At 39.8% G+C, this 27,763-nt stretch overlaps 2 protein-coding genes across 3 annotated transcripts in view; one reads left to right on the top strand and one right to left on the bottom strand.

The window, feature by feature from the left end:
- The window catches only part of CIITA (class II major histocompatibility complex transactivator), a 28,877-nt gene extending 13,464 nt beyond the window's left edge, over positions 1 to 15,413 (bottom strand). The window contains exons 1-6 of the mRNA XM_068423068.1: positions 15,113 to 15,413; positions 7,006 to 7,149; positions 5,182 to 5,298; positions 4,698 to 4,757; positions 3,268 to 3,351; positions 2,576 to 2,635 (exon numbers count right to left, since the gene is read on the bottom strand). Of these exons, the coding sequence (XP_068279169.1) occupies positions 2,576 to 2,635; positions 3,268 to 3,351; positions 4,698 to 4,757; positions 5,182 to 5,298; positions 7,006 to 7,149; positions 15,113 to 15,413 (766 nt within the window). The remainder of the gene's footprint in view (positions 1 to 2,575; positions 2,636 to 3,267; positions 3,352 to 4,697; positions 4,758 to 5,181; positions 5,299 to 7,005; positions 7,150 to 15,112) is intronic.
- DEXI (Dexi homolog) overlaps positions 1 to 18,165 on the top strand; it is a 43,259-nt gene extending 25,094 nt beyond the window's left edge. Inside the window, exons 4-7 of one of the 2 annotated variants that reach the window (XM_068423070.1) lie at positions 7,370 to 7,643; positions 8,577 to 8,691; positions 10,345 to 10,532; positions 17,264 to 18,165. The gene's annotated coding sequence lies outside the window, so the exon portion shown is untranslated. The remainder of the gene's footprint in view (positions 1 to 7,369; positions 7,644 to 8,576; positions 8,692 to 10,344; positions 10,533 to 17,263) is intronic. The other variant, XM_068423071.1, reaches the window with a different exon arrangement.
- The last annotated feature ends 9,598 nt before the right edge of the window (positions 18,166 to 27,763 follow it).

The following is a 27,763-nucleotide window of genomic DNA, read 5'->3' as shown; positions in this document are numbered from 1 at the left end:
ACTTTAATATTACACAAGATCAGAGAGACCCAAGTACAATAAACTGAGGACCTTGATTCTCTAGACACTACAGTGCTTGTAAGGATAACTAGTCTGTGTTAAGAGGGTTTCCCAAAGAACAGTCACAAACACCTGAGTTTTAAAAGCTGCAACTTGCCTACAGCATTTGTTTTTTTCAAGAAGAGGACAAATGGGGAGGGAGACTCATGTGCATTGTATGATTTCATCTGCTTATGAAAGTTTCTTACAAATCAAGTACGACACACTTCCTTATTTTTAACTAGTCTGCTAGTTTCCTTGATTTTGCCACACCCTTATTCTCAGAGTTGGTTTTGCTTTCCTTTCCCCCTCCTGTCTAGCAGGAACAATGAAGTCTCTATTTCATTGCTTTCTGCAGTCTAATGTTTTATCAGGAGCTACAAACCTGTGTGGGTTTTGTGCCACTATAGGGTACACTGTCATCTGGAATGCAAGCTCTTTAGGGTGGGATGTGTTCACGTTGTTCATCAGGAACTGATGTATTATTTTGTTATAGGAATCTTTCATTTTTACTGTGGTATAAAACCAGACTTCTAAAAGTGTTTTTCAGCTTGTGTGTAAATCGGCATGTGAAATTCCCATGTAATTTCCTATCCAAGGATTGTTGTGTTGCTACAGTCAGATAAGATCAGGTACTGCTACAGCTAGCCACAAACAGTTGGGCAAATCTAAAGTTTAATTTCATTCAATTCCTTTGAAAGAATCTCATCCTTGGCTTACCACTTTGAACTCCAGTACACATTATTCTCGTTAGTGTAGACAGTCTCACACTTCCGAAGAGTTGATGCATTTGTCTTTGCAGGATCATACTGTGACACTCACTTTATGACAGGTTAATGAAATACCTGATTTTGTCATGTAGCTCATCTTTCTATCAATTAGATTTTTTTGTACCCAGTATTATACTGCCTTATGTATATATTCCTTCCCTCAGCATCTTCATTGGGTCAAGTAAGGTAGAGAGAGTGAAAATAATCTGAGCACTTTCCGGAAAAGGATGGGTGCAGCTTCCCAAAGCACCTGTTAGCTCTGTGATGAGATTGTAGACTGGAATGCAAGTTCTGTAGGGTGAGGCGTTTTTACTGTTTTGGTTTTGGTTTGGTTTTTTTTTTTTTTAATCAGGAACTGATGTGCCATTTCTTTATTGAAAACTCTCACTGTTAATGTGGCATAAATATAAGCTTTAAAAAGCACCAAATCTATAAAGGAATTCAAGCAGATAGAAGGTAATTCACCTTCAATGGGTACTAACTGCCAGGAACTTTACCCGTGTCTGAATAACTACAACCAGCAGGTCCCAGTTCAGTAGGAACTTTGATTACCTTTCCAGATCCAGCAAATGTTTTTTTTCCACAGCTAATTCTGATTTATCCCCCCCCCAAGAAGTCCACATGAACACTGGAAAACCAGCTTGGGTCACAGTCCCAGTGCATGTGTGCACTCCCTATGACTTTCATCCAGTCTATGCCAGTTCCTTAGCAATTGCTGGCCTGAATTTTGCTGAGGTGCAGTCCCATGATCCAAGCACTCTCTGGATGGCTCTCTAGGTTACACCCTGGTTTTGGCTGCCTGCCCTGACACATACACAGCCCATGGGGTTTGCTACAGTCAGAGTTCCCTTTAGGAGGCTTGGGAAGTGTGCTAGTATACAGTAATGCATATGTCACTTTAAAACACAGTATAATATATACATCCAAAAGTGATTGCTCTCAAATGGATTTTGGAAGAGTATTTTGCTGGTTTAGCTATGCCCAAGACACCCATTTAGGTTACAGCTGGGTAAGAATTTTAGCACCACTTTACACCTAGGGAACAAGTTACAGCTTGCCTGCTGGCCATAGGTACTGCCTTGTAGATTTTCTAACACTGTGCAACACCTAGAAATTTCCCTTTCTCCCATCCTTACTTTGGTTTAAAGGACTGTATAGCATAGGCTGGGCCAAGAACCTGTCTCTTTACAGTTCGTATTTTCACTAGGATGTTTCATTGGATTTTTGGAAGATGTCACACTTAGAACAAAGAGGATCAAACCCAGGAAATGCCAAACTATGGCCCGAGTCACATTACCCACCGTAAACAAAAGGTATACGTGATAAAAATTAGAAAATTTGGCACTGACCCAATTCTCCACTCTTTTGCTTTCTTCTCTCCGATGAATTTAGAGAAATTCAACTGTGCCTCTGCCGATGCTAAGGAAGTAATTTTTCTGTCACCCAGCAGGAACAGGTGCTTTTGAAAAATAAGGATCCAACTGTTCCCAGGCTACCATGTAGTTGGTCCTAAGATGCACGGTTTAAGAGCTACTGATAAGAGGGCACGGATTTGTTGCATCATGAATTAGTCAGAGGTGTATAAGAATGTGATTCTATAGTGATTTCTACTCAGCTGGAAGTAGAAACATGAAAATGCCCAACAATGCTGTATTATCAAATCTATGAGAGCAAACTTTCCCAAACAATACCTAACAGAGGATGAGACTTTGGAACATGGGACAGTATATATTCAATAATCTTTTCCTATTCAGCCAATAACTCACCAATTTTCTTGTGTTTGGGTTCTGAAGCATCAGAGAAATTCTCTGCAGAGCCTAAGAAGGCTGAAAGAAAGAAAGGTGATAGTAAGTGACAAAAATTGAACCAGTTTGGTAATTTTAAGTTTCCACCATGGAAACTTATTTTAACTTTTTAAAGTAGAAGGAGGTGTTATCAGTTTCAATTCAGCTATTTCAGAACTGTACAGGCCCAACGTATAAAACATGAATGGGAAAGTCTGCTATTATTTTACTCTGACTATGAAATTTCAATTAGGCTGCAGATTTTTGTGCCAGTAATCAAAGATTTTTGCTGTTGTTCTTGCTGCTAAAGAGGGAATCGTTCAGCTAATGCTTGCTAAGCTATAGGTACACTGAAAACAAAGTTAACCCTGTCACACAGATGATAAAAAAAGGGAAGATATATAACATGCTTAATGTCATGTTACAGATTGTTACAACAATGTTACAATATGTACGTTACAACAAATTCTGCAATTTGTAAAGAATGTGCTTGGGGGAGCTGTTTTCACTCCCAGCCCACACAGGATGAGCAAAGTCAGAGGAAGCACATCTGGTTGAATCAGTGAAGAACTACATGAGAGGTGCACTGAGGCTGTATTAAAACCGAAGTACCATAATGAAAATTTAGAATTCAAACACTACAGCCTTTCAAACTCTCACTGTTTTTCACTTACTTCGTTTGTGACATTTCTGCATCTTTATGTCAGTAAATTTCTCAGTGTTTTCAGCAGCCATTTCATCCAAAATGAGGTTCCCTGCTAAAAACATGAAATATTGCCAAATGTCAACCTTTGTTCTCCTAGAAAAATTATAGAAAGAAGTAAAAGCAAGAGAAACACACCAACAGGCACCAAAGATGAAATATGCTCCAAATAAAAGATAAAAAACAAATCACACAATAAAACACGTATCCAGATCAATATGATTTAGAAAGCCCACAGAGCTCTGAATGCAGATTCTGTCACCCTGTGTTAGTTTCTGAACTGCAAAATACTGATCTACTGCCATAAATTCAGTGGCTAATAAAACATAAATACTTCTCAATGCTCTAACGATGATCAAAGGATAAAACATCACAGCTGTATCACAATGTGATCTCAGAACTAGTGAAGGCACTTACTTATTTTATGTATAAAAAGGATTAGGTCCTTTAAGAGACAGAGTAAAGGGTTCTAAACAGATTCTATATTTTGCATTGTAAGAACTGTGAAGTTATCCATACCATTCTTCTATTGGCAAATACTTCAGCACTAATACTGTATCTCGTTTCCTCTAAAACCAATATAAATTTTGCCATTAGGTGCAAAACCCCCCAAATACTAAACACATCAGGGAGCAGCAAAAAGCATTTAAAAAGTAATGTGAACTTCCTGTAGCCAGAATTGTCCTAGAGAAGGATTGACCTTTGGTAAGTCATCCCAGCTTACTTTGCTCAAACATAAAACAGGATATACAGATATTCTGTGAACCTTTCTGATTCCCAACAGCCAGATATTAATATATATATTCTGAAATAGTAAACAGCTGCATTTGTGCCACTACTAAAACAATGATTTTGTACCAAAAGACAAGCAATTATCTCTGGTCAAGCACTGAATGAAGGAATCATTTACTAGATGTATATTATACCATTGCTGCATTGATCAGGGAGAGAAGTAAAATTTGACACACTTCCTCTGTGCATCCTGGACAAAATAAGTGTGCATGAACTGCATTTATACACACGCCAAGTCTACTGGGTGGGTCAGGTCTATTGAACTTATGTATATCATCCGCGTTGTGCTCAGAATAAGTCTGATGCTAATTGAGGTCACATACTGCACTAGACAGTTAAGCTGTGCACACACTATGGCCATGGTGACGTGATCAGAGACAGTGACTTGGTCAGAGATAAAATTGCCATCTTTGAGAAAAGCCTGCAAAGATACAGAAAATTCTCAAAGTTTGCCAAGAAAATCCTGGGACACAGTTCCCAGAGGGAAAGAGGAGGATACCAGATGTATAGAAATCTTACTAGTGTTCAAATTGTGAGAATGAAGTACAGTGCAGATGTTAGCCAGAACACTGTCATGGAGAAAATTAATCTTTGCCACATAAATCTTACCAAAAGTGTCTTCCACCTGCTTCTCCTGCTGATCTTTGAGCACATATTCTGCTAATTCAGCTAGAAAGAAGGAAAAAAAAAAAGGAACACAGTAATGACACAGTAAATTTCACAGTAAAAATCTTATAAGCTTACACTCATGAACAGAATTCTGCAGTATAAATGAAATTGAAGAGTTAATTTAAGTTTTTCTTGTAAATTGTTGTTCAGGAAATAAAGAACACGAGAAAGGAGAAGTCAAGACAGGAAGTATTAAGCAGAAGGAGCCATTAATAGAGATATTTTCCCCCAACAACCACAAGCTACTGTTCATCTGTTTCCCCACAATGCACAGGTTTAGGTACCCTGGCTAGATATACAATGCATGAGGGACAGACCACTTGAGTGTATGCCACTGCTTTAGACTGAAAATAGAATTTGTAAGAAATAGCTATAGCAAGTGATTGGAAAATAATGATTAAAAAAACAAAAATTGCTTTCATACCTATTCTAGCATAAGCTTCTCTGGTGTTGGAACAGAGATACAATTCATCCCCATTTTGACCATTTTCCATCGTACACAGGAAATCTATATTATTGAACTGATCATCAACTTCAGGATCTAGAATAAAGAGGAGCACGCATTGGCTCAATGAATACCATAACCAAGGAGTGAAAAAAACAGCAGGACACGCAGAAAAGGCAGATTTGTTACTTCAGCACAAGGCTTTGGCTCTTCATTGTATATTGGCTAAGTAGGAACAGAACTGAAGTCAGTAATTTATAGTCATCCAGAAATCAACACTTTTTTTTTTTTCTTTTTTTTTTTCCTAAATTCTAAGACTTTATGTCCCCTAGTAAATAAAACAGTTCCAGAATCCGTTCTATGACACTAAGGCCTACGCCTATGGCCCGGACTTATCCATGCTATCAAACCTTCTTATTCTTCAGGATATGGTGGTACTATCCAAATTCCCTGTTTGATGCTGGGTCCATGCTAACCCCTGAACTGCAGCTACAAATTGCTAGTGAAGCTGCTAGTTGGCCAAGGCCAAAAACATGCTAGGGACCATGCTAACATCTTCACAGCAGAGATGTCCAGTTTCCAATAACTGGCGCCATGTCCTGACAATGTTCAATTTATCTACATCATCTCAGACATTGCTAAGGCTCAAAAGTATTCAGATCAGTGAAACATCTCTGATACAAGAAGAGTGAGTCCTTGATCCCTAATTCATCCTACTTTCAGTCACTGAGCAAGTGAGGCCATAGGAATGAAGAACGACTCCTGCAGGTATTATTAACAGTCAGAAGTTGAGAGAGCAAAGCTCAATCTGGGAAATAAATAATCACAAAGGTGATTTCAGATTCTGCAGCTCAGTTCTCCACTGATTTGCCCATATACCTGCTGACACTGGTCACTCATGAAAGCAACAAGGATGCAAGGAAGTATCCACCCATTTGGTAAGGTTTTATACCTATTGGGCACAGATCTATAGGGCTTCACATCTGGCATACATCTGTTCTTCTCCTTTCATTGCCACTCTCAACCCACAATCCAGCTCATTTGTTTAAAATAAGCTCAGCTATTGCTCCACAACACAGTCAGCAGCCCAGATACACTTTCATACTTTTACGCCAGCAAGCTCAGGGAGAGGAGAACGTTCCACAACCTCCACACAAATTCAGGAGCAGAAAGTTTGAGAGCCAGGGCAACCTCCTAATCTGATTACCTATAGGAATTTACGTGCAAGGAACTACCATCTTTACATCCTGTCCCTTCTGCTTTCTCCTCTGTCACAGAATCATAAAATCATTGGTCTGTGCCCCCAAAAACTGTAAAATGGCATCTGGTAATGAAAGTCCATTGTGTTGGTGCCTTAGGATCTCAGAAGGAAATTAAATGCTAGCTTGCTTTCAGACTGGCTTCATCACAAGCTCATCTAGAAGTCTCTGTTTTGCAAAGCTTTTGGCTTGAAACTACAAAAGTGTTGGCAATTACACTTGACCGGCTTACAATAGGAACATTTGCAAATGAACTACTTACAGGAATGATATCCAAACTGAAGACATTAGCCTCACACCTTGATGAGTGACATGTATAGCATGTTTTGTTAGACTCAGCAGGAAGCTGTAAATATGTACAGTTTTAAAAACACTACTTTATACACAGATACAAAGTTATCATATCATAAGACCAAGTGTCTGTTGAATTTAGTCCAGCCACTATGATAAACTGCCATTAGTTGGCTACGTAATTGAAAGGAGATGGTAATAACTTATAGCATGATGACTAAACTAATCAAGCATTTTTTAGTGTTTTACTAACCTGCAGAGAAGTCACCTTCTTCATTTCCAGATGACTTAGCATCAAGGAGAGTATACAGATGCAATGGATCGATATCACTGTGTAGCAAATCAAGATAGCCATTTTCAGACACAAATGCTGAATCCATGATTTGTCTCTTGCTGTCTGAAATCAAATTGCAAACCAGTCAGCTATGACAATACCACAGCTTTTATCGACCAAAACTACAAGTCCTGCACTGTGGCTTTCTGTTGACAAGACATTGAGATCTTAAGGCTGTGGAACTGGTATTGCTTACCAAGTTGAGTTATAACCCTGAGTTACTTAAACTTATAAATCCAGATACAGCTTGCAATGAGACTTATGTATTTTTTACTCCAATCAGGGGAGTGGGATACTGCAGTCTGACCACCTGGACCAAAAGTGCCAAGTACTCCTATATCTTTATCAGGACATAAACGATGCAAGCACAGATCCAGCAGGTGTTGGGGAAATGAGGAGACCCCAGTGAAGAGGATGGAAGAAGAATACCATTCTTTACTGCCAGGGCAATTTCTTCTCATGAGAAGCAGCTTCTGGCTGGGATGCTACACCCAGTTCCTAAGTCCTGGAGGTGGCACTAGGAGACATCCCCTCAGCACAACAAGGAACAGTGAAAGGTAGAACACTTATTTCATATAGTACTTTCCCAAACCATACAGCTGATTGTGTACAGAACAGCATGGTCACCTTGGGAATTAGTTTCTGGTAACAGGGCACTCATTGACATTTTGGAATCTATCACAATTATTTTTTAATCAATGTTCTTTCCCCCTCAGAACTCACGTATGTACCTACTCATGAGTTGGGAATTGCTATAGCCTTTCAAGCAGAGTGCCATACAGTATCCAGACAAATCTGCCTGATCTAAGGTGCTCCCTGCTCCAGTCACCCATGTTTATAAGAGAACTGCTTAGACTGCTGCAGTTACATTTCTTGATAAAGTTTATCTCTTCCTCCACCTCATTTTAAATCCCTTCTATTTCCTTCCAGTTACTTCAGCAGGCACTAGAATAAGCTCAAGCATTCCTCCTGGATATTCCCCAGCTAGTGGAATAACAGTACTTGTTGCTTATTCATCATCTTTATCAAACTATTTCAAAACCAAATATTGGCTCCTCAGTGTTTACAGATCACTGGTATGAATGCCACCTGGGCTGGTGATCCAAGTAATCTACTCCACCATAATATTGAGATGCCAGCATGAAATGAACAGCAGCAACATTTCCAGACCATATCCTGTTAAAATAGGTGTCCACACATCACAACCATGAAAAGTTTCAGCTTGGTGTCAAGCATCATGTTTTGCAATGAAGGATAGCTACAATATGGCTCTCAAATATTCTGCCTTTAGCAGAACGCCATTGATGTCCCTGGTTGCACACCTCTACTTTCCTGAGGTGCGCAAATGTGGAGCAACCTGCTGTACCATGAAGTCTACCTGCAACATGAAAAAAAGAGAGATACAGCTAACACACACAAACCACATGCTGCTTTGTTATAAACTAATCTTCATTCCTCTTACCACTCTATGGGATTGTCCCTCTGAACAGCTTGCAAATGGACCTCTCTGCGTTCTGCTACAGAGGACACCAGAATCTAGAGCCAGAACTTAGAAGAGTGGGTGGACACAGTGAGGTCCCATGAGTGGGAATAACCTTCACTCAGGTAGTTCTCCTTTTTCATGTTGTGTGGCCTCATTATGTTACCAAGATGACAAAAATTTGGTATTATTGCCTGCTGTGCTATAAATGGAAAGCAGAAGTTGACAAACCTGCATGAGAACCAAGAATGAGGTTATAAACATACCAGATTAGACTTTCAGTTTGTTGCAACATTTTGCTTTGCCCCTTTCTTTGTTGAACTAATGTAAAATCTAAACAGAGTTGGGCCTTCCAGAATGCCAGGTTGCCAGACTTTGTAAATAACACTGTTGAAGCATTACCTCCAAGTCAATACAATTTTGGGGTTAGAGACAGAGAAGTAACTGGGCAGAAGCCATAAAGGGAATGCAAGACAGGCAAATGCATCACTCCAAGTTCAGTGATTAGTAAACTGCTTGATTACAGCAGATAAAGGAAAGGGCAAGTCCTGTGGAAAGAGACTAAGTAAGCCTACTTAATCTTCATGGAAATACTAAGCTTTAATTAAGTCATAGTCATAAGAGCTTTTGTTATTTTAAACCTTTATTTAAATAGCATTTCACTGTAGATAAATACATAAGTAATGCAAGATGTTTTCAGCTACAACAGTCAAGAAGTCAAGAAGCGATCAAGAGCAAGTCTTGACAGTGCCAAGTCTGGCTAGAGAGCTGAAAATTAGAATGTAAAGGGTGCTATAACCCAGGAGCACAGGAGTGAGAGAAACATAGCTTTCTGCCTTGGGAAGAATGAAGATTGCCATTCTTTCAAGAACAAAAAACTTGATTACTTGTCTTCATTTCACTGGTCTGAATGGCCCTCAGCTTACCTTCTTTTTTCTTCATTACTTTGGTTTTGACACAAATTTATACATAGTTGTCTTTCTATTGACTACACTGGATTTGGGATGCTGTGATTTCCTTCTGTAGCTGAACCAACAAATTCTGAATAGCAGTTGTGCTTTGCTGCATTAAAATCTGCTGCCACCATGGAAACGAGATGGATGAGAGGAAACGGCCTCAAGTTGCACCAAGGGAGGTTTAGTTTGGATAATAGGAAAAATTTCTTCATGGAAAGGGTTATCAAGCACTGGAACAAGCTGCCCAGGGAAGTGGTGGAGTCACCATCCCTGGAGGTATTCAAAAGATGAGTAGATGTGGTGCTTAGGGACAAGGTTTAGTGGTTGACTTGGTAGTGTTAGGTTAATGGTTGGACTCGATGATCTTAAGGGACCTTTCCAACCAAAACTATTCTGTGATTCTGTGAAAGCACTCTGTCCAAGGGTGCAGGAAAAAAACAGCGAGTTTTTGAAAGATGAAAATTTCTACACTGACGGCTCCAGAGGCAAGGCAAATTACACCTCAGGGACAGCGAGTGTTTTGCAGCATGTTGTAACTGAAGCACATAAAATGAAACCAGAGGTTAGAAAGCTTGTTTACAACAGCAATTCCTTTTGCAAGGCTTCCCTTTTTTTCTCACAGCATCCCAGCAGTCCCCTGTCATCACCAAAGATGAATAAGCTCTATACTGCTCAGCACTTTCTCTGTTGTTTCATGCATGATTGTAACTTAGTTTACTGATAATGCTAACCCCTTTGGGGCCCCATACGGTGCTGCCAAAATGGGCATTTGGCACATTTTCACATCAGAGGACTAAAAAATTTTCATAATTTCTGTGTTAGGGCTGTGAATGCTAAAGCCAGCTCTCAGCAGGAAGAAGACAGACCCCCTCACGAACCTGCAAGACAAAGGAGTGAAGTCCCCAGGGATTCCTGTGCCCTCCTTTGCTGCAGGCCTCCATGCACAAAGTTCACGTGCTGGGCCGGGGGGGAGACAGGACTCCAACTGTATTTCCATGCCATTCAGAAAGGTCAGTCCTTTGTTTGTTAGACACTGGTTAAGACAGATTTTTTCCTTTAAATCTTTAAATAACACCTTCTTTCTCCAGCAGCCTATACATTCCAGCTGCATCACCATATTCAGTAGACCTGTGTTCCCTCTGTATCACCTCTGCAGTGACTCAGTGCATAGCAGCTACAGCAAGGTTTCTACTCAGGATGCATTTGTTTTAGCACTGTATTCTGCGTATAGAGCACAACAATATGATTCACTTCTAAGACTCTCAATGTTTTTTTAGTGCTCTTTTAGAGTCCAAGTGATACCATATGAATTAAAAATGCTAGAAAAGTGGTAGAAGAAATAGTGAACATCACCGTACCAGGACAAAGAATGCAGTTAAAGAAAGAGTAGGTGTTCACTTAAATCACAGACAAGTCTTAAGAGTTAGATGGAGCATTTTAGATTTCTAAAGATAAGGGAGGTGTTTGTGATCTATCATTTTGCACCAATAATTTGATTTAACCATGTCTTATATTTTAAAGAATCAATATGTTAAAGACTCCAGGCAATGGGATCTGTTACTAAAAATCAAATGGTACCTAAGAGAATGGAGGGTTATACATACAATAATGTAACATTTACCCCCAAAATAAGGTGGGTGCTTCTGAGGAGATTTGTTAGGGGATTTTCTTCTCAAAACTCTGTTAACATCTGAACTGACAGGTAATAAAATAATCTCCCACATGAGTATAGAGGTTAAGAAAATGAAAATATGTAAAGTCATTTCAGGAACAGAGGAACCTCCCCCCCCCCCCCAATTTAATTTTTGTACCAGTTTAGGAAGCTGAGGATAATTAATAGAAAAGAATAGTAGTGCCATGCAAATCACACATTTCTTAACCAGAGGTTGACATAACATTACAGCTCCAAGTCTTAGATTACAGAAAAATAAGAGCAGGATTGCTGAAGACAGGAGGTTGAACAATTAAACACAAAGATCGCTGAAGAAATGTTATTTTCTTGCAACACCCCAGACCCATTAAGTGCTACACATGAATCTGAGTGAAGCAAGCTGATGAAAAGCAGGTTATATCAAACTCTAAATAAGGAAACACTGGTACTTTGAGCTAAAAGCTCAGTATCATCAGCCACAATTTTAAAGCCTTTTTTTTTTTTTTAAACAACTTTAGAAAGTCTTCTCTCTTCTTCTGTGACCCCTAAAGGTTATATCATTGTGCACAATATACACACCAGAAGGCAGGAATGTGTTTCCTGGCTTTTGCCACCGGCAGTGATTTGGGGCAGTGCTCTCTGGGAGGTGGGCAAGCCAGCAGCGAGGAGGGTCAGACACCTGTCTCCCTTTCCTGTCCCCAAATCCATCACTAACAATTCCTCTGCTCCACAGGTACCAAACAGATTTTCCTTTCAGAGATGGCCTGATTATTCACAAACTTCAAGTGATGGTGCTCAATTTATATTTAGCTTTGAAGGTTTTAGTTTCAATTTCAGATATATGAAAGGCTTATACATCTGAAAGCCGGTTTAACTTTTCCTCTTGTATTACCCGATGTAACAAAAGATACTACTTTTACCAACAGTCTTTTTGTTGCCGATGGAGTGCTGTGTTAGTTTCCATGGGCTTTATAGTCTAAAAAGGAAGAACAGAGATGATGCTGGGAAAAAAGCTGCTCTATATCCTGCTACATTCTCCTTTGTCTCCCTTAGAGATGAGTTTAAAGAAATTAGAAAAAGTATAAATACCAGGCAAAAGGAGCTTCTGCCTTTCAATGAACTGTATAGTGACCAACACAACAGATAAAAGCAGTTACTAGCCTTGCACTGGAGACAGCCAAGTTCATGCAGACTAATAACATGCTGTCCTGCAGGTGTCAGAGTTGTGATTTGAGAGCAGAATTTGCCTTTTCATATCCAGTATCGCCTCCTGTGTCACAGCTGTGCCCAGCTCTCCCATCCCAGCAGTAAGATGAAATAGGTGGCACGGCAGACACCTTGCCTATAAGCATTTTTTGGCAGAAAAAGTACATTTGCACTCCGAGACTTTCTTCAAGACAGAATCTCAGCCCTCTTAAATGGGAAAGTAAAGCTCTAGCTTGTCTTGCCAGATCTGTGACAAAACTGGAAATAAGCCCGTTTCTTCCAATGACCCTCAGTTTCACTTTCTATAGGAGCAACACTTATACAAAACCCAAGTACATTCTTAAAGTCTGAAACAAACTACAGCAACCTTTTCAGCAAGTAACAGGGCTAGACACAAAATAAAATTGCTAAAGTTCTCCAAAATTTCACCTGCATTCAGACTTCGTCCTACTAATATTTCAAGCAATACAAGTCCAGATACTGACACACTGTAGTTAACAATATCTGCAAAAGGTAAGATAAGATGAATTTGCCATGACAAAAGCATTGCATTCAAGAGTTGAGGATAAACTGACCTTAGGCAACTGGACAGTTCCTGTTCTTTCACTCTGGATTCAGTACCAAAAATCGAGGAGAGCTGCTACCACTGCCCGGGGCTTATAGAAAGTGACACCAGAAAGGAGGAAATGAGGCAGACCAGTCACTGCAGAAAAGTTAAAGGCTCAGGGGGATTTCCAAAGAGGAAAATTAAGAGGAACTTCCCTTCTAGCAACCGCTGCAAAATAAGCACTGCTACCTTTACCGGTCACTTGTCACTGCTAAGAAGAGCTTGCACTTGTCACTAGTTAGGAACAGATTGATTTATTCAGTTGGAAACCAAAACGGGATGAGAGCTGGTGCTAACAAATTCTAGTACTCCCCAGAATGCTTCCTCTCCTTTCTTATTCCAGTTCAAATCTGTTGCAAAGTCATGCTGTTAAACAGTCTATCAGTAAGACTAAAGCAAGCAGCATGCAGACACTCTTACCTTGCAGCTCCATTTGGTGTAACAGAAGTGAAAGTATTTCTTTCACATGTTCACAGACTCTACCAATAAAAAATCAGTTTGATATTTTCTGTAAGTGTCTCTTGCCATTGGCCCAAAATGACAAGTAGCATGTTCTATGAAACAGGAGATCGTAAATCTTGTCTGGGTTACACATGGTGTTCAGAGTTTGCTTGTAGCAGCATCTGACAGAATGTTTATTCATTTAATCATGACTTACCCTGCTAGTGCCTACCTAGTGTAAGACAAACAACCTTTTGAAAACCAACTTCATTCATGAGAGTTCATATCATCATGCCTATAGCTGCTTCTGTGTGGCTCTGCAAGCTTATTTGCCTATTTTTCTATTTTTTATCATGCGTAGACCTACACAAATTAGAAATTAATTACAAAAGAAAATATATTCTCAAGCGAGCAAATACTTTTTGTAGTATTTTACATTGGCTATAACTTATAACAAAAGTTCCACCAGAGTCTGAAGGGGAAAGGAAGGTAGTGGGATTTGATGAAGTTAACGACATCCAGGACTTGCTGCTTCAATAAGGCAAGTTTTTAATCAGCTGCTCGGTAACAAATGGCTTCTGCACAAGGCAGCAGCTCTTAAAAGCAAAGCAGCCGCTGACTTGTGGAAGCCTTTTCCCTTTGCAGAGGAGATCCACTTCCACCACGTTCCATGGGAACCTTCTCACTGAGAAGAGATAAAGCTGTTTCCTTCCTGGGAGTGGCTGATCTGTTCCCAGTATTTGCAGAGATACGGGGCCCAGTCTGCAATGCAGAGCACTAGCCTTTTTGGGCTCTCTAACCAGACAGGCAGCTATGTTCTTGGAATTCCTCTACGCACATTAGAAGAAAAGCAATATCTTGGTATAACAGCCTTCACTATATTGCAGCCCAAGGTCCTTCCATCAGTTTTACAGGACTACTCCAATATTCTAGTAAATATTCTTTTACTCTCCTTTTACAGTTGCTTGGTTTTGTAAAAGTAATTCTGAATGCTATATTCTGAATGGGGTTCTATCATTTTACATAGGATGGACAATCTTAGGATTGTCCCAGAGCTATCCCTGTTCTCCAACATATACATTAATCCTCTGGTGGGTCAGACTAAAACGTGAGTTTATTGCCTCAGAATTATAAGGTGTCTGCATTTTTATCTCTCCTGCTGCCCACTAAAAGCTTCAAAACTCTTGAATCCAGTCTCATAAAATACTTCCTCTCCTTAAATCTGCAGCAGTTTCTTGTAGACAGTGCAATTTTGTTGCTTATAGACATCTGGCATTTAAAGTGAAGAGCATTCCTCCCATACATGATTGAAAAAGATAAGAGATTTCCCTACATGAGTTGCCAGCATGTGCCATGGACAAATGCTACTCAGACTATCAATGGTTGGTATGTCAGTTGAGAAAAACTGACCTTATGATGGTCTCTTTAATCTACTTTGCATTTCTGGTTCTGCAAAAGGTGGCAAAGAACAAGTTTTATTATGGCCTGGCTATGAGAATGGGTATCCGGTAGCTACCCTGAATGGTGGATCTCTTTTTAGCTGCTCTTGCATTATATTCTGCTCTCTTCTCTTCCCCACCTGCTCTCCAGTGATGTACTTTGCACTATGCCACAATGCAATCTCAAAATGCAATAAACAAAAGTAAATCTTTAACAAAGCAAAAAAGAAAAAAAAGCTGATTTACCAGAAATGTACTTGCTTCCTGTTGGCTCATTATCTGTCATGTTTTGAGGCTTACTGCCACAGAGGTTTAAACAACAGAGAGGAACCAAAGTATTCAAGTACAGGTCCCATTTTTCCACAAATGTCAGAGATATCTTCCTTGCGAGGTCCTCTCTGTCTTCTTCGTGGAGCAAGGCTTGATGGTACTCCTTGGATATCACATCTTCTTTCAGCATGAGGTTAAGCAACGCGTGGTCATCAGAAGCTGTACCAGTTGAAAGAATCTTCCTTACTATAGGCAGGATCTCCTTAAAGAGATTCATACCTGCATCTGAAGATGTTTGAAGGAGGTCTGAGCAAAATCTGAATGGTTTCAATAAAATAAAAAAAATCCACTCAGTCAGCATCAAAAAGATGAAGTGAAAAAAAAAAGTTAAGAGACTTTGGCCTGCAACAGCAGAGGTATTTCCTCATTTGATTAAGCCTTTAAATAACATTTCCAACAACAAACAACTTCTTGATGAGATGACACAACAGTACAATTCTTCCAAGAATTCATAAAACACAATTTTTCAGTCAGCAATGTGGTCACTTGAAAAAAATAATTTAAAAAAATATTTATCCCATTAAAGAAGGATTGCTATAGGCGGATCTTTGTCTCCTGGCCAAGGTGGAGTGTGGGCCTATTAGTGGGCCCAGCAAGGTCATTGCTGAATCAGAATGGTGCCAAAAGCTTCAGCACAAAACAGATCCTCTGTAAGAGGGATAGGCTTAAAACTTGGAGACTCCAGTGTAAGAGTAGAGATTTGACTTCAAATAAATTCTGCTTTCATGAAAGTCAAATGGGTTAAAACCAGGGTAAAAACTCTCGGGTAAAAAATTATCCCAAATCTGGCTCTGGTTTCTGCCATATCTGAAATTATTAGGAAAAAAAATAAGTAGGAGATAAGTTGGGCATGACTTCCATATATACTTATTTAAAGTTAACTTACTTATATTCCAAGGGGCAGACAAAGTTAAATTCCTTAAACAGAAGAGTTTTCAAGTCCCCCGTTTAAGTAAGTAGCAAATCTTCCATACCACCAAACACAATGTTAAAATACAGCTCCAAACCTGCTCCAACCTGAGCCCTCAATTCAGCTCAAAACTAGTAAGAAGTCTTTCCTAATAGTGCCTTTTTGAGTCATTTCTTGCTCTTCTGTTGTAGAGCTCAAGACTAGGCAGTATCTAAGTAGGACACTTCAAAGACTTCTAAATGCAATCAGTAGTGTCTTACCTTTGTCATAAGAACATTTTCTGATAGGGAGTAAAATGAAGAATGGGTGCCTTCAAACTGGATAACTTTAAAAAGAAAAAAACCCCAAGTTTTCAGTAAGAGCAGAGTAAAAGGAACACAGCAAATTATCTCGATCAGATCAGTAAAATCTACATCTGCAAGTAGAGCATTCTTTCCTTGTTAAGAGCGCCAAGATTATTAGCCAGTCTTGTATATTGTGACTGCCTGCACAACACAGAATAAATCTACAAAGCCAGCATCAAAAGGGAGAATATAATTAGTTACTAGAACATTAATGTGTTTGACATAAGCACCTCTGAGCCAAATACGAACATCAGTCATGTTGTAAGCAAAAATAAGGTATATAACTTATGAGCTGGGTGAAATAGATTCTATTAACATGGTTCTTATTCATAGTAGCTACACCTGCTAACAACAATTTGTTAAGGATGCAAAGTAAACTACTGATTTTGCCAAGATATAAAAAATATTGTAAAAGAAACAAATTTTCTCATCTATACAACTTTTTAAAGGCAACATGTTTTCCATTTCCAGATCTTTGATCACGAAAATGTGTTTTATGAGGCTCAAATATATAAAAATGAATATTGAAAATTAAACAGGTTCTATCCAGTGCTTCCTAATGCTGATTTATTTTCCTTATGCCTATTTAAAACTTTCTACTTAATGATCTGTACAATGTTTTTCAGTGACTTGTGTTTAGGCATTGTTACTGTTTGGGGAAGTGCTTTAGAATAGAAACAACAGTGTTATGGCATGGCTAAATAAACAGTTACCAACTACTAACAATTCAGTTTACACTATAGTTTTTTTCTGCTTTGTTTTTAGATGCCTGATTGTTATAATCTAAATATTTCTCTCTTTATTTGCTACTAGGTTTTACTACCTTGAATATTGCCATGATTTCTTTTCACCATTGGACACATTTGAAAGTGGAGCAGTAATTCCACCTAGTAAGAAACAATGCACTGAGAAGAACTTGCTAGACCTTTATAAAACTTTCAAGTACACTACTGCAAATTCTGGTTAAGATCCAAAATATCTTTGTAGAATAAGAAGAACTTGCTGCTTTTTGCAAACATTCATGTTTATGTTCAATATCAGGAGTGCATGTGAAGCACTGGAAAAATAAGCTACCTCATTATCATTAATAGTATGATTTTGACTTGCAGTGCAGGTAGGTAAACAAGTTTTACCGTAACGATACAAACGGCAACCGAGAAAAGCAGATTAATTTATTTTCCTTATGGAAAAGTAAATCCCTTGGATCTTTCATGCATATTCTTATCTCACTCAGAATTTGTCTTTTAAACATATTTTCCTTTAAAGTTGCTGCCTACATTGATTCAAAACAGAAGAGACAACATTAGTTTTGCTGAAGTATGAGTAGAAATAAACTCCAACTCATTCAGAGTAGCACTGTTCCTGGGGTATTACGTGAAAATTATTGTTTTCCTTAGTTTTATCAACATAAAACCACACTGAATAAGATGCCTCCACTTGTACTTTGCCATCTTGTGGAGCAGAACACATGCTGAAGGCAGCTAGGGGTTTGCCTTGCAGAAAATTGGGAACTGCTTGCTATCATGGCAAACCTGAATGAGTTTACCACACCTTGGGGAAGAGAGACAGCCTCAGTCTCAGCTTCTCCTGCAATCAGTGTGCTCTTGAATGGGTGCAACAGATTAAAAAAAAAAAACCAAAACAAAACAAAACGTGTCCGTTATTTGGCCAGGGAGGTTTTCAAAAACCTTTCTCAGCATCATCTGTCACATTCAAGGCCCGTCTAGGCAGCAGTTCTCCTAACTGAGGTCTCCTTGACTAGAGGTGGAGAGTTCAAGCCACAGGAGAAGCTGTGTATTAAAAGAAGAGACTCAGTTTAAACTGTTACTCCTCAGCCAGTCTCTGCAACTCATTGACCTGCTACATCTTAGCTCTGCAAAAGCCAGATACAGAAACCCTTGCTCAGTGCTCCAGGGCATAAGTGTGTTCATCTGTGGGGGGATATAATAATCTGGGAATGGTAGATTTCTTTTTGTGGGCAAAGAACTCCCCTCCACAGGGTAGTTCCCTCCAGAAGCAGACAAGCAAGTGAGCAAATACCTTGTGATACGTCATCATGAATGCCACTCAAGCATGAGTAAAGCAGATTTTCTGCAAATGTTTTGTACCTTAAGCAATTTCCACCTGCAAGTGTGCCCAGGCAAAGTTCACCATGAGCAGGAGATTATAGGATTTTCAACCTGAATACAATATTGTTTTTTCTGTTATGTCTAGATTTGACCCAGCTCAAAAGTGGGATTGCCTTTGCCTAGGTGTTAAGATATAAAGATTTCAAGTTGATTCCTATTTCACTCTTCCCACATGTTTCAAGGATTCCTGACTTTTCCAAAAAGATCTGCAAGATTATCATCTGGGAGGAAGCATGGTTTCTATACAGCTGTCCCTGGCTTTTGCTGGGCTATAGGCAAACATACCAAGTAATAATGTGCTAGAAGTACTCTGCCTTTGACTTCAAAAATGATTATCTAGTAGCTAAGGCCAAAATAAGGGAAAGGGGACTACAGTGGCTTAAGCTTTGAAAACTTGATTCAGTTCTAGTGCTGTTACAGTCCTAATTTGCAATTTTGAGAACATAATTAAATGTGATTTCTATTTCTGCTTTTGGTTTTGCATTTGTATAAATAAAAAAAAAAATCTTACTATCTTGACGCTAGATCAAATCTACTAATGCTCATGACATACCCAGATGCCAGGTACTGAAGGACATAACCTGGCCTACATTGGTACACTTTCAGCTGCTTCACTGTCCCTAGGAAAATCAGTGAAATGAATTGCTAAGATTTTACTAAGATTATTTGGATTTCAAAATTAGCTGTAGACTTTGGGCAGCATCATATTTACTTAGAAGTGATACTTCCCCTCAATGCAGAGAAATCAAAAGCACAAGTTCTCCTTTTTAACTAACTTTCCTCTTTAAAATGTATCATAGCACAAACAATGTGTGTGAAAAACAGAACTAAGCCAGGCTTTACATTTTTACTACTTGTTGCTTCTTATGTTGCTATTCTTTAGCACTTTCTATAGCTAAGGCATGTCTTTTCCTTCAGACTTTGAGAGGAAGACTACCATGATGATCCTTAAAAAGAGATACAGCTGCTATGAAACATCACTCTTACCTACATAAGCTATGTGTCAGTTAAAGAGAATCCTTAGAACGGGAAAGGAAGTGTGCAGTTGAATACGTACATTAGTTTGTGAAGCAAAGCAGTGAAATGCTGATGCCTATGTGTTATAAAGGCTTGAGTCATTACAATTGGAAAGTAGGGAAATTTGTTAAACAGACTTTCCAGTCTATGAAAAATTGGTCAACCAGCAGTACGTCAAAGCTATTCAGCCTGGATAGAAGGAATCCCAAACAAAAATTCTGCTATGGAATCCAATTTATGGCCGAGAGGCCAAACACACTAGCTGACTAGAAAACCAGAGCTCCAACAGCTCAGACAACATGAAAGGAATTTTCAAGGAAGTACAGTTCATTCATAATACAGTACCTACTAAAATCATTAGGGACTTTGCAGCAATGTCCGTGAGCATTAGAGAATGCTGCCCTCAGTGAATACCTAATTACCAGCCTATCCCCTAACTTTGTTACTTTTTGCAAAGCTGGACTGCAGGAGCTTATTTTGGGTAAATCTTAGAATTGAGACTTTGGTTACCAATATTGTGTCTTTTGTCATGCATACACACCCACACAGGATTTCTTAAGTAATTCTGCCAAGGTTTACAGCTCTTAATGTAAAATCTTTTATGTCTATTTTGAAAACGACTTCCTGTAGGAAAGTAAAGGTGTGGTACTATGGAAGATGTTTTGAACATAAAAGGTGAGTCTTTTAGATTGCGGAGGGGTTTTTTTTTTTTTCCCCAGTTTGTTTTTAAAACTGATCAAATCTTTTCCCTGCTTCCTCACCTCAGAAACTAGCTGTGTTACCACTGATGCATAAAAGTCCTTCAGCATCCGTGCATGCCTACACTTCTAGCATCACCTACCATACATCTTCCCAAACACTACAATGAGCCTCAGTAGTGCAGCATGAACACTGCAGGTGAGACATGGCATAGGTAATGCACTATAATGCTGCTGGTCGTACTGGCAGCTTCCCCAGAACATAATTTTCTCAAGTGAGGTTAGGAACTCAAAAGGTTGGGAATTCCCAATCTAGTAGGTGGAAAGAAAGATTAGGGCCTCAAATAGTTGTCATCATTCTGAATCTCACAGAATTTTGGACAAACATTCCCAGAAGGCTGAAGGAACAAGGCAGGCTGAACGAAAGACCTGTTTATATGACTGCTTTGCAAAATCCTGATAAACTAACTTCAAAAGGCATTCCTGCAGAAATGACCTTGGTTTCTACTCTCATTAGGCTGGGATATCCAAGCTTGCTGCCAGTCTGCCATAAACATTCAGTGGAATTCGTCTGTTTCTCTAAAATATTAGAGCTTAAAAACTCACAGCCCTTGCATTTTTAGCTTAGTAACATACATAATAGTAATAACATAACAACATCAATTTGCCAGCCTAGCTTGTGCAGTCCAGATTCATTGTTGTGCCAAGAGGACACAGCTACCACAAAGCTCTCTGTGGAGAATTAGGCAGATATACGAAGACAAAGACATGAAGCTGTTTTCAGCAGCAAGGTATCAAATATTTTCTAAACTATCTTTGTGTTGACAGGCCCACTTTTAAACTATGAATTCCACCACCTTCTTCCTCACTTGAATACCAGTGATTCATTACTTTCACTGCCATTAGAATGACTGTGCTATGGTACATGCCGGAACTTCCCAGTGAAAAAAAAACCTGAAACAACTGAAAATTAACAAAATATTGCTGGTTTAGCATTATTTTGCCAAAGTGCTGCTGATTTATAAGTATGCTGTTCTGTTATTACACTATTTTTACTAGCACAAGGTATTTCATCAGGCAGCCAAGGATGGAGTGTGAAGTGTTTTCTTAGCAGTTGGCTGCAGCTGCATGCTCTGCAAGCATGCCATGAGCACCAGGACCTGCAGCAACATCCAGCTGCTGCCTGGCCTACAGATGGGGGAAAAGACACTGAGAAAAGCTCTTATACCTTCCCTTGGTTTTCAAGAAGTCTGTGAGCATCACAAATGCACAGATCTCTTAGCAGTTGTTTTAGGACAGACAGTGCACAACAGCATTAATCTTGTTAACAGAAGGACTTGTCATTTATCTATAGCTGAGAGCAATTAAAAAAAAGAAATTAATATCCTTTCTGTCACCACCACTGGACTTCGTATAAGTAGTCTAGTACACTGGCACGTTGGAGTATGTGACAAAAAAACCCTGCATATATTGGTGCATTGGAGCATGTGACAAAACCTGTAATTCCCCTTACACTGAAATAAAACAGAGCAAGAATGGGAAACAGAATACAAATGCAAACCCAAACCAAAAAGGAAAAGGATGTCTGCAAAACCACAGCCTGTGTCAACTTTCAGAATGATGGAGGCAAGAAAACTAGGCAAAAATACTACGCTGACCGTTGAAGAAACCAAGTATTTTAGGGGCTTCCCTAGAGCACTTCTGATTTTTGTCAACTAAAACACACAGCACACACACCACAAAAGACACTAAAATCCACATCAGACACAGTAGCTCTACGTTTAGTCACTTGAATAAACCAGCACTTACCATGACTTTCTTTGCTGCTGTGCTGTTGTTCTTGTAACTGCAGACAGTGAATGTGGTAACATAGACACAGTCACACCACCTTCTTTTTCAGGAGCTTCAGGGCCATGTCTCCGCAGCCCTGCTGTGTGGTCTCTGGGCTGCTCTGCCACGGGGAAGGGGAACTCTCAAACCCTTTGGCTGAAGCTGCTCTACCCTGCATGAAGGATGGAAGCCAGTTAGTGCATTCTCTAAGAAACAAACAGGTTTGGGTCCTTGCCCTTCTTCCAAGGTTTATTTTACTATTTTTAATTGGTGTTTGTTTATAGATTTTAAATATGTGTGGATCATGAATTCAGGCCCATGCACAGGAGAAACCAATGCCTCACCCTCCACTTGGGTAGTCAGGCAGAATAGCTTTCATGGGAACAGCTGTGGAGGCCTCAGTACAGCCCAGAGCTTCCTCTCTTCTAAGCTGGGAGGTCGAGGCTTGTCACCTTTCAGGCAGCAGAGGGAATTGTGGTCTCTTCCCAAGCACAGACTCCATTGTAAAAGGGGCTCATAGGCCACATACATGAACCTGGCTTTCGGTTGTGCCAAAAGTGGTTGGGCCCCAACCTCCAGGAGAGGTTCAGAGCTGTGTACTGCATATAGAACAAGTTATCTCCAGTAGTGCCTGGTATGCCTTGTAAAGAACATGCAGTCAATGTGCCAGACCCTGTTCCAAGGTACTTAATAATGTTCCTGTGGCTTATATGGGGGATGCAGCTACATAAAGACCAATCCTGAGCACCTCTACCTCTTTGTATGATTCAGGCCTACAGAAACAGTATGGATTTTGTGAATTTTAATTCCTCAGACACTGCTTCAGGTTCTCTGTGACTGAGTAGAAAGAATTTTAGGGAGCTGAAGCTATGCAGTGAACTAGAAAAAAACGTATTAACAAATTAAGGAAAGATACTATAAACAATAATTCTGTAGAAGTAGGGACCACAGTGTGCTTCACAAAAATCTGCAGGTCAAAAGAATTCAGAACTATAGATACAGGCTTCTCACTTCTTGCATCACCAGATTAGGAACTCTTTCTTACTTCTCTTTTTTGTGTTTTTTCTATATTCTACTTTTTTTCTGAGAAAGTTATTGCCTTTACCACCCCCCCACCCCCCGACACCAATTTAGAATAAGAACAACAAATGCAAGCAAAACCAGCAAAAGCTGCTTAACCACAGCCTCCACAACAAAAGATGAAGTAGACATTGCCAGTGAAAGCAAGCACCTCAGGGATCTGAACAAGACTCTATATATTACCAGCAGCAAGGAGGGGAGGGGGAAGCTAATGAATAAGCAGCTTACAGCTTTTATAAGCAACTTCAACTTTTATTTTTGCAGAGAAAACAGTAGAAGCAACAGTACTCTACTTCTCATATTAATCTCCTGTTGTACTAAGTTTCTCAACTGTTTGATAACCCTTAGGGTCTCGCATTTTACAGGTTTAGATTACTTTTATATATTATTTTTTTTTCCCCTCAGCAAGCCTATAGAGGACTGGCTTAAGTAAGGAAAGGTATTGGATACTTGTGTGAGTGTGTACAAGCCTTTTAAATTCATATAGCAAAGGAGGAACCCCAAGCACCTCTTCTGGTGAAATCACAAGACTGTCACTCTGGGAAATGGACCCTATCCCTGCCTACTGCAATGGATCTATGAAGTCACTTAAACCAAACTTTTGACAGGTGTCCAACCAGCCCAAGTTCCTTATTTTTGGAGTTCCCAGATTGAGAAATAAGAGATGGTTTGCAGAAGTAACAAGTACCAAGAACTGCAGCTGAGAATGGCTGAAGCTTTTAACATATCAAGAGATATATAAAGCCAAACACACTAAGAAGTCTGCATCCCAATGTTGGGAAGCAATGCACACCAAGCCGGAAGAGAGCTGATGACTTTGCTTTGGTCTGCCTTTGTTTTGGCTGTTTCTAAGTGACCACTGCACAGTCTCAACAGAAAAAAGATACTGAAGTAAACTCATTAATAATTGCAAAGCATTTTGACTCCCAGGTAACCCCACTAGAGATTGTTACAGCATGGGTTAAATAAGGCCTAAATTCACACAGTGAATACAGAGGCCAAAATAAGCTATTTAATAAAATATGTAATGTTTTCTTGATTTTTTCCTAACTGAAAGGGATACTACTGCACATTTTAGAATCAAAACCAGTTACTGTGCAATAATGGGTATTTATACTCCTCTCTTGAAATAGTCAAAAAATATTTTTCATGGCTTTAGACATAACTGAATGAAGGATCAATACAGCCTTTTTTTTTTTGTCTCCATTTATATTCAGGGCCCAGACCTCTTCAGCTTTGACATATCTTTAAGTTGCCCATTTTTACTGATGGCAGAACTTGATCTCTGCTAAGAGTGTGTTGCTACATATTGCCCAATTAAAAGACACTATCCTGATCTGTCAAGTAAATGCTGTGGCTTGTACCCTGTTAATACAGAGCTGCCGATTACAACAATTCAGGTATGTACAGCCAATAAATTCCACAGAAATTCCTTCTGCACCAAAGTAGGAAATGATTTTTTACAAATTAATTAGAAGGTGACGCTATTAGAAAGTAATCTTCTAAAAATTTAAACATTTTATTAAACCTCCAACAAACCCTGTAAGTGTCTCTAATGCGAATGAGGTAAGAGTTATCCTCGGATTAACAATATCTTCCAATATTCAGAGGAACAGAATACTTAACTGTAAACACCACCGAGATACTGAAACCAGAGCAACAACTGTTGAATTATTCAAAGTATCCTTGTGCAGTTCACAGGGCAAGTCTCCCATACCGTGCCAGTGCAAGATTCAGGCAACGTTCCAAGGAAAAAGAGAAATCAGCTGACTTCATGTTAACTGCGTGAATAGAACACTGTATTCGGCTTAGAGGAGGTTCTATTTGTTGTTGAAACAGCCAGAGAGATTTCTCAGTTATTCATACCAAGCCTTTGGCAATGATAGTGCTTTACGATAGAAAGGCCATTATTTGTTCTGGGGAGAGGATTGCCTGTAACGTTAACAACAAGTGCACAGCAGCAAATTATACAGTTTTGAACTAGTTTATGCTATGTTTCAGTCAGCAATTAAATGAAATCTTAATATCTTTCACAAATAGTCAAGGTTTTCCTGTGTACAAACCTGAAAACCAAACCACAATTCATAAATTCAGTGTAACTACCCTTAACTTTTGTGCTGTTGAAGTGGTATTTGAGGAGTTACATCAGCTTTAGGGTGTTGTTAAAATTTCCAATTTCAAATATTTTGTAGTTAATTCAGAATGCTGAAAAAATGTTGAAAATAAGACAGTTTGTTCTGTGAAATCCTAGAAAACACTGAAAACTTCTAATAAGGTTTTGCTTGGATGTATATATTTTAAAACAAGGAAGAATGCTTTTCTAATAATCCAAAATGAAGAAATTATTGGTTTGACCAATGATTCCTGTAGTGACCAAGGATTCTTTCTAGCTCTTAATTTGCTCTAAAAGAAAATTATAACCCATACAATACCTTGAATAATCACACAACATAATTTGACATAGCTTCTTAGGGAATGTTAGCATAGTATAGTGATAGTTTTCTGTGGTATTATCTAATAGAGTTTGTTAGGAAAACAGATAATCTCTACAGTGAATCAGTGGAGACAAGCACTGGAAGGAGGGAAAATTAAAGAAACATTTATCTGGTTTAAAATTAAAACCCAAAAGACAGGTTCTGTTTCTTTTTTAGTTATATCATTTCATCTCTAATGAAATCAGTTAGCAGTACCAGAGTAGTAAATCAGATACCTAATGTTGTGACAGGCTAATTGTCACCTCTCCCACAGAAGCAAGTATTGATTTATCTGATAAGGAACATCGCACACAGTTGTTTTCTGGTGCCTTAGAACAAAAACGCAACATCTCAGGCAATACGCCAACATTACAGAATTACTAAATTCAAACCATCAGACTTGCTGGCAGAACTGTGCTGAGAGGTGAGAGAAGAGCTGATACAGTAGCTGAGATGAATAACCTGGCAGTCAAGATGTGACACCTCCCTCCACTGCTTAATGCCTCTGTAAGTGCAGTTCCGGGAGCTGCTTCTGAGTCAGAAGCTGGTTCTATTTGAGTTATTGTTACTATGTTGCTTGTAGTCAGAAATGCATGTTGATACAGTAAATGAAGTAGAGGTCAGCTTCAGGTATGCACATAATTACTTAATAATTGTATCTCATGATAGCTCTCAAAGAGTTTTTATCTTCTCGGGGAGCGAAAGACTACTTCAATATTTTAATATTGTAGGCTATCATGAGCCATCCCATCAAATTACAGACTGCCTATTCAGGTTTTTTTAGTGCAAGTCTGCTGTACTTACTGACACACTAAAGTGTTTTTTTAACACTACCAAGGCCAAAATATGACTACCACAATATCAGTGTTATTAGTCATAAAATACACCTTTCCCCCCTATAGTTACAAATCCTAAGAACAGCTCTACCAGTTCTTCTGATGCATGAGGTATTGTCTTGCTGTAATAACAGGTCTTGCACAAAGCTACTTTCCAATTAACGTTTTTGAATTGTTCACCTTACTAACTTCTGTACTGACTCAACAGACACATTCTGGTTTACTTAGATGTTTTAGAAAAGACTACGAAATTATTATTTTGCAGGCTTATTTAATGCTAGTAGCTAGTCAGATCTACAAATGACTGTGATTTATCAGATCTTCCTTGATCCTCCACTTCATATGTAGCTGACTGGACTATTTCCCCCCATTATTGTGAAACCCTTACCCATATCCCGAAGCTCAGTTGTCTCATTTCACTTTCCTACTTCCTTAACTTTGCTGCATAATCCATCTGCAATTTAAATCAAAGCAGGAGAAATCTTTAACTAAAGGGCTGTTACATACATTACACTAGTAGTACATCCACAGTATTATGGTCATACTGGACTGCCCCCCAAAAGCTGTACCGCAACAGGGGCACAGGGCCCACTGCGAGGCAGGGGACAGCGCACGGTGTTTGGCCCAGAGCTGACAGGACAACAGACTGTTGGTGCCAGCTGAAGTCCTCAAACGAGACAGCAGCTGTGTATCACGTTTGTGCGTGTACATTCACCTTTCTCTCCACTAAATTTTCCTTTTGGGGTTTATCTGCAGCACAAGGCCTAAGGAGCCCTGTCCAGGCGGGTGTGTTTGGTGAGCAGGCAGCCATCACCAGCGGAGCAGACATCTGAACAAGCCCAAGAAAGGGCTCCGGCTACACCGAGGCCTCCGGCTCCTCACGCTGCAGCACGGCCCGCTGAGAAGCCCGTGTGGCCGCCCTGGCCTCGGCAAAAGGACCGCCGAGAGCCTAAACGAGATGGAGAGGAGGTGGCGGCCGAAGGCGCCTCAGGGACACGGATGCGAGGGAGGAGGCAGGTCTCCCCGCGGGCCCAGCACTAGCACCGCTGTAACTGGGGTCGCCCCGCGCCGAGGCGCTGCCGAGCCCCGAGCGCGGCCCGGCTGAGGCGCAGCCGCCGCGGCCTCTGTGAAGGGGGAGCCCCGCGCTCCGGCCCCCCCGCGGGTCGCCCCCCGGCAGGGCAGGGCAGCGCAGGGCAGGGCAGGGCAGGGCCGGGCCGGCCTCGCCGCGGGCTCACGCCGGGCAGGCGGC

Source organism: Nyctibius grandis, chromosome Z (assembly GCF_013368605.1).
Source record: "Nyctibius grandis isolate bNycGra1 chromosome Z, bNycGra1.pri, whole genome shotgun sequence".
In the NCBI taxonomy this organism is placed as follows: Eukaryota; Metazoa; Chordata; class Aves; order Nyctibiiformes; family Nyctibiidae; genus Nyctibius; species Nyctibius grandis.
This window is presented reverse-complemented; position numbering and strand designations above follow the sequence as displayed.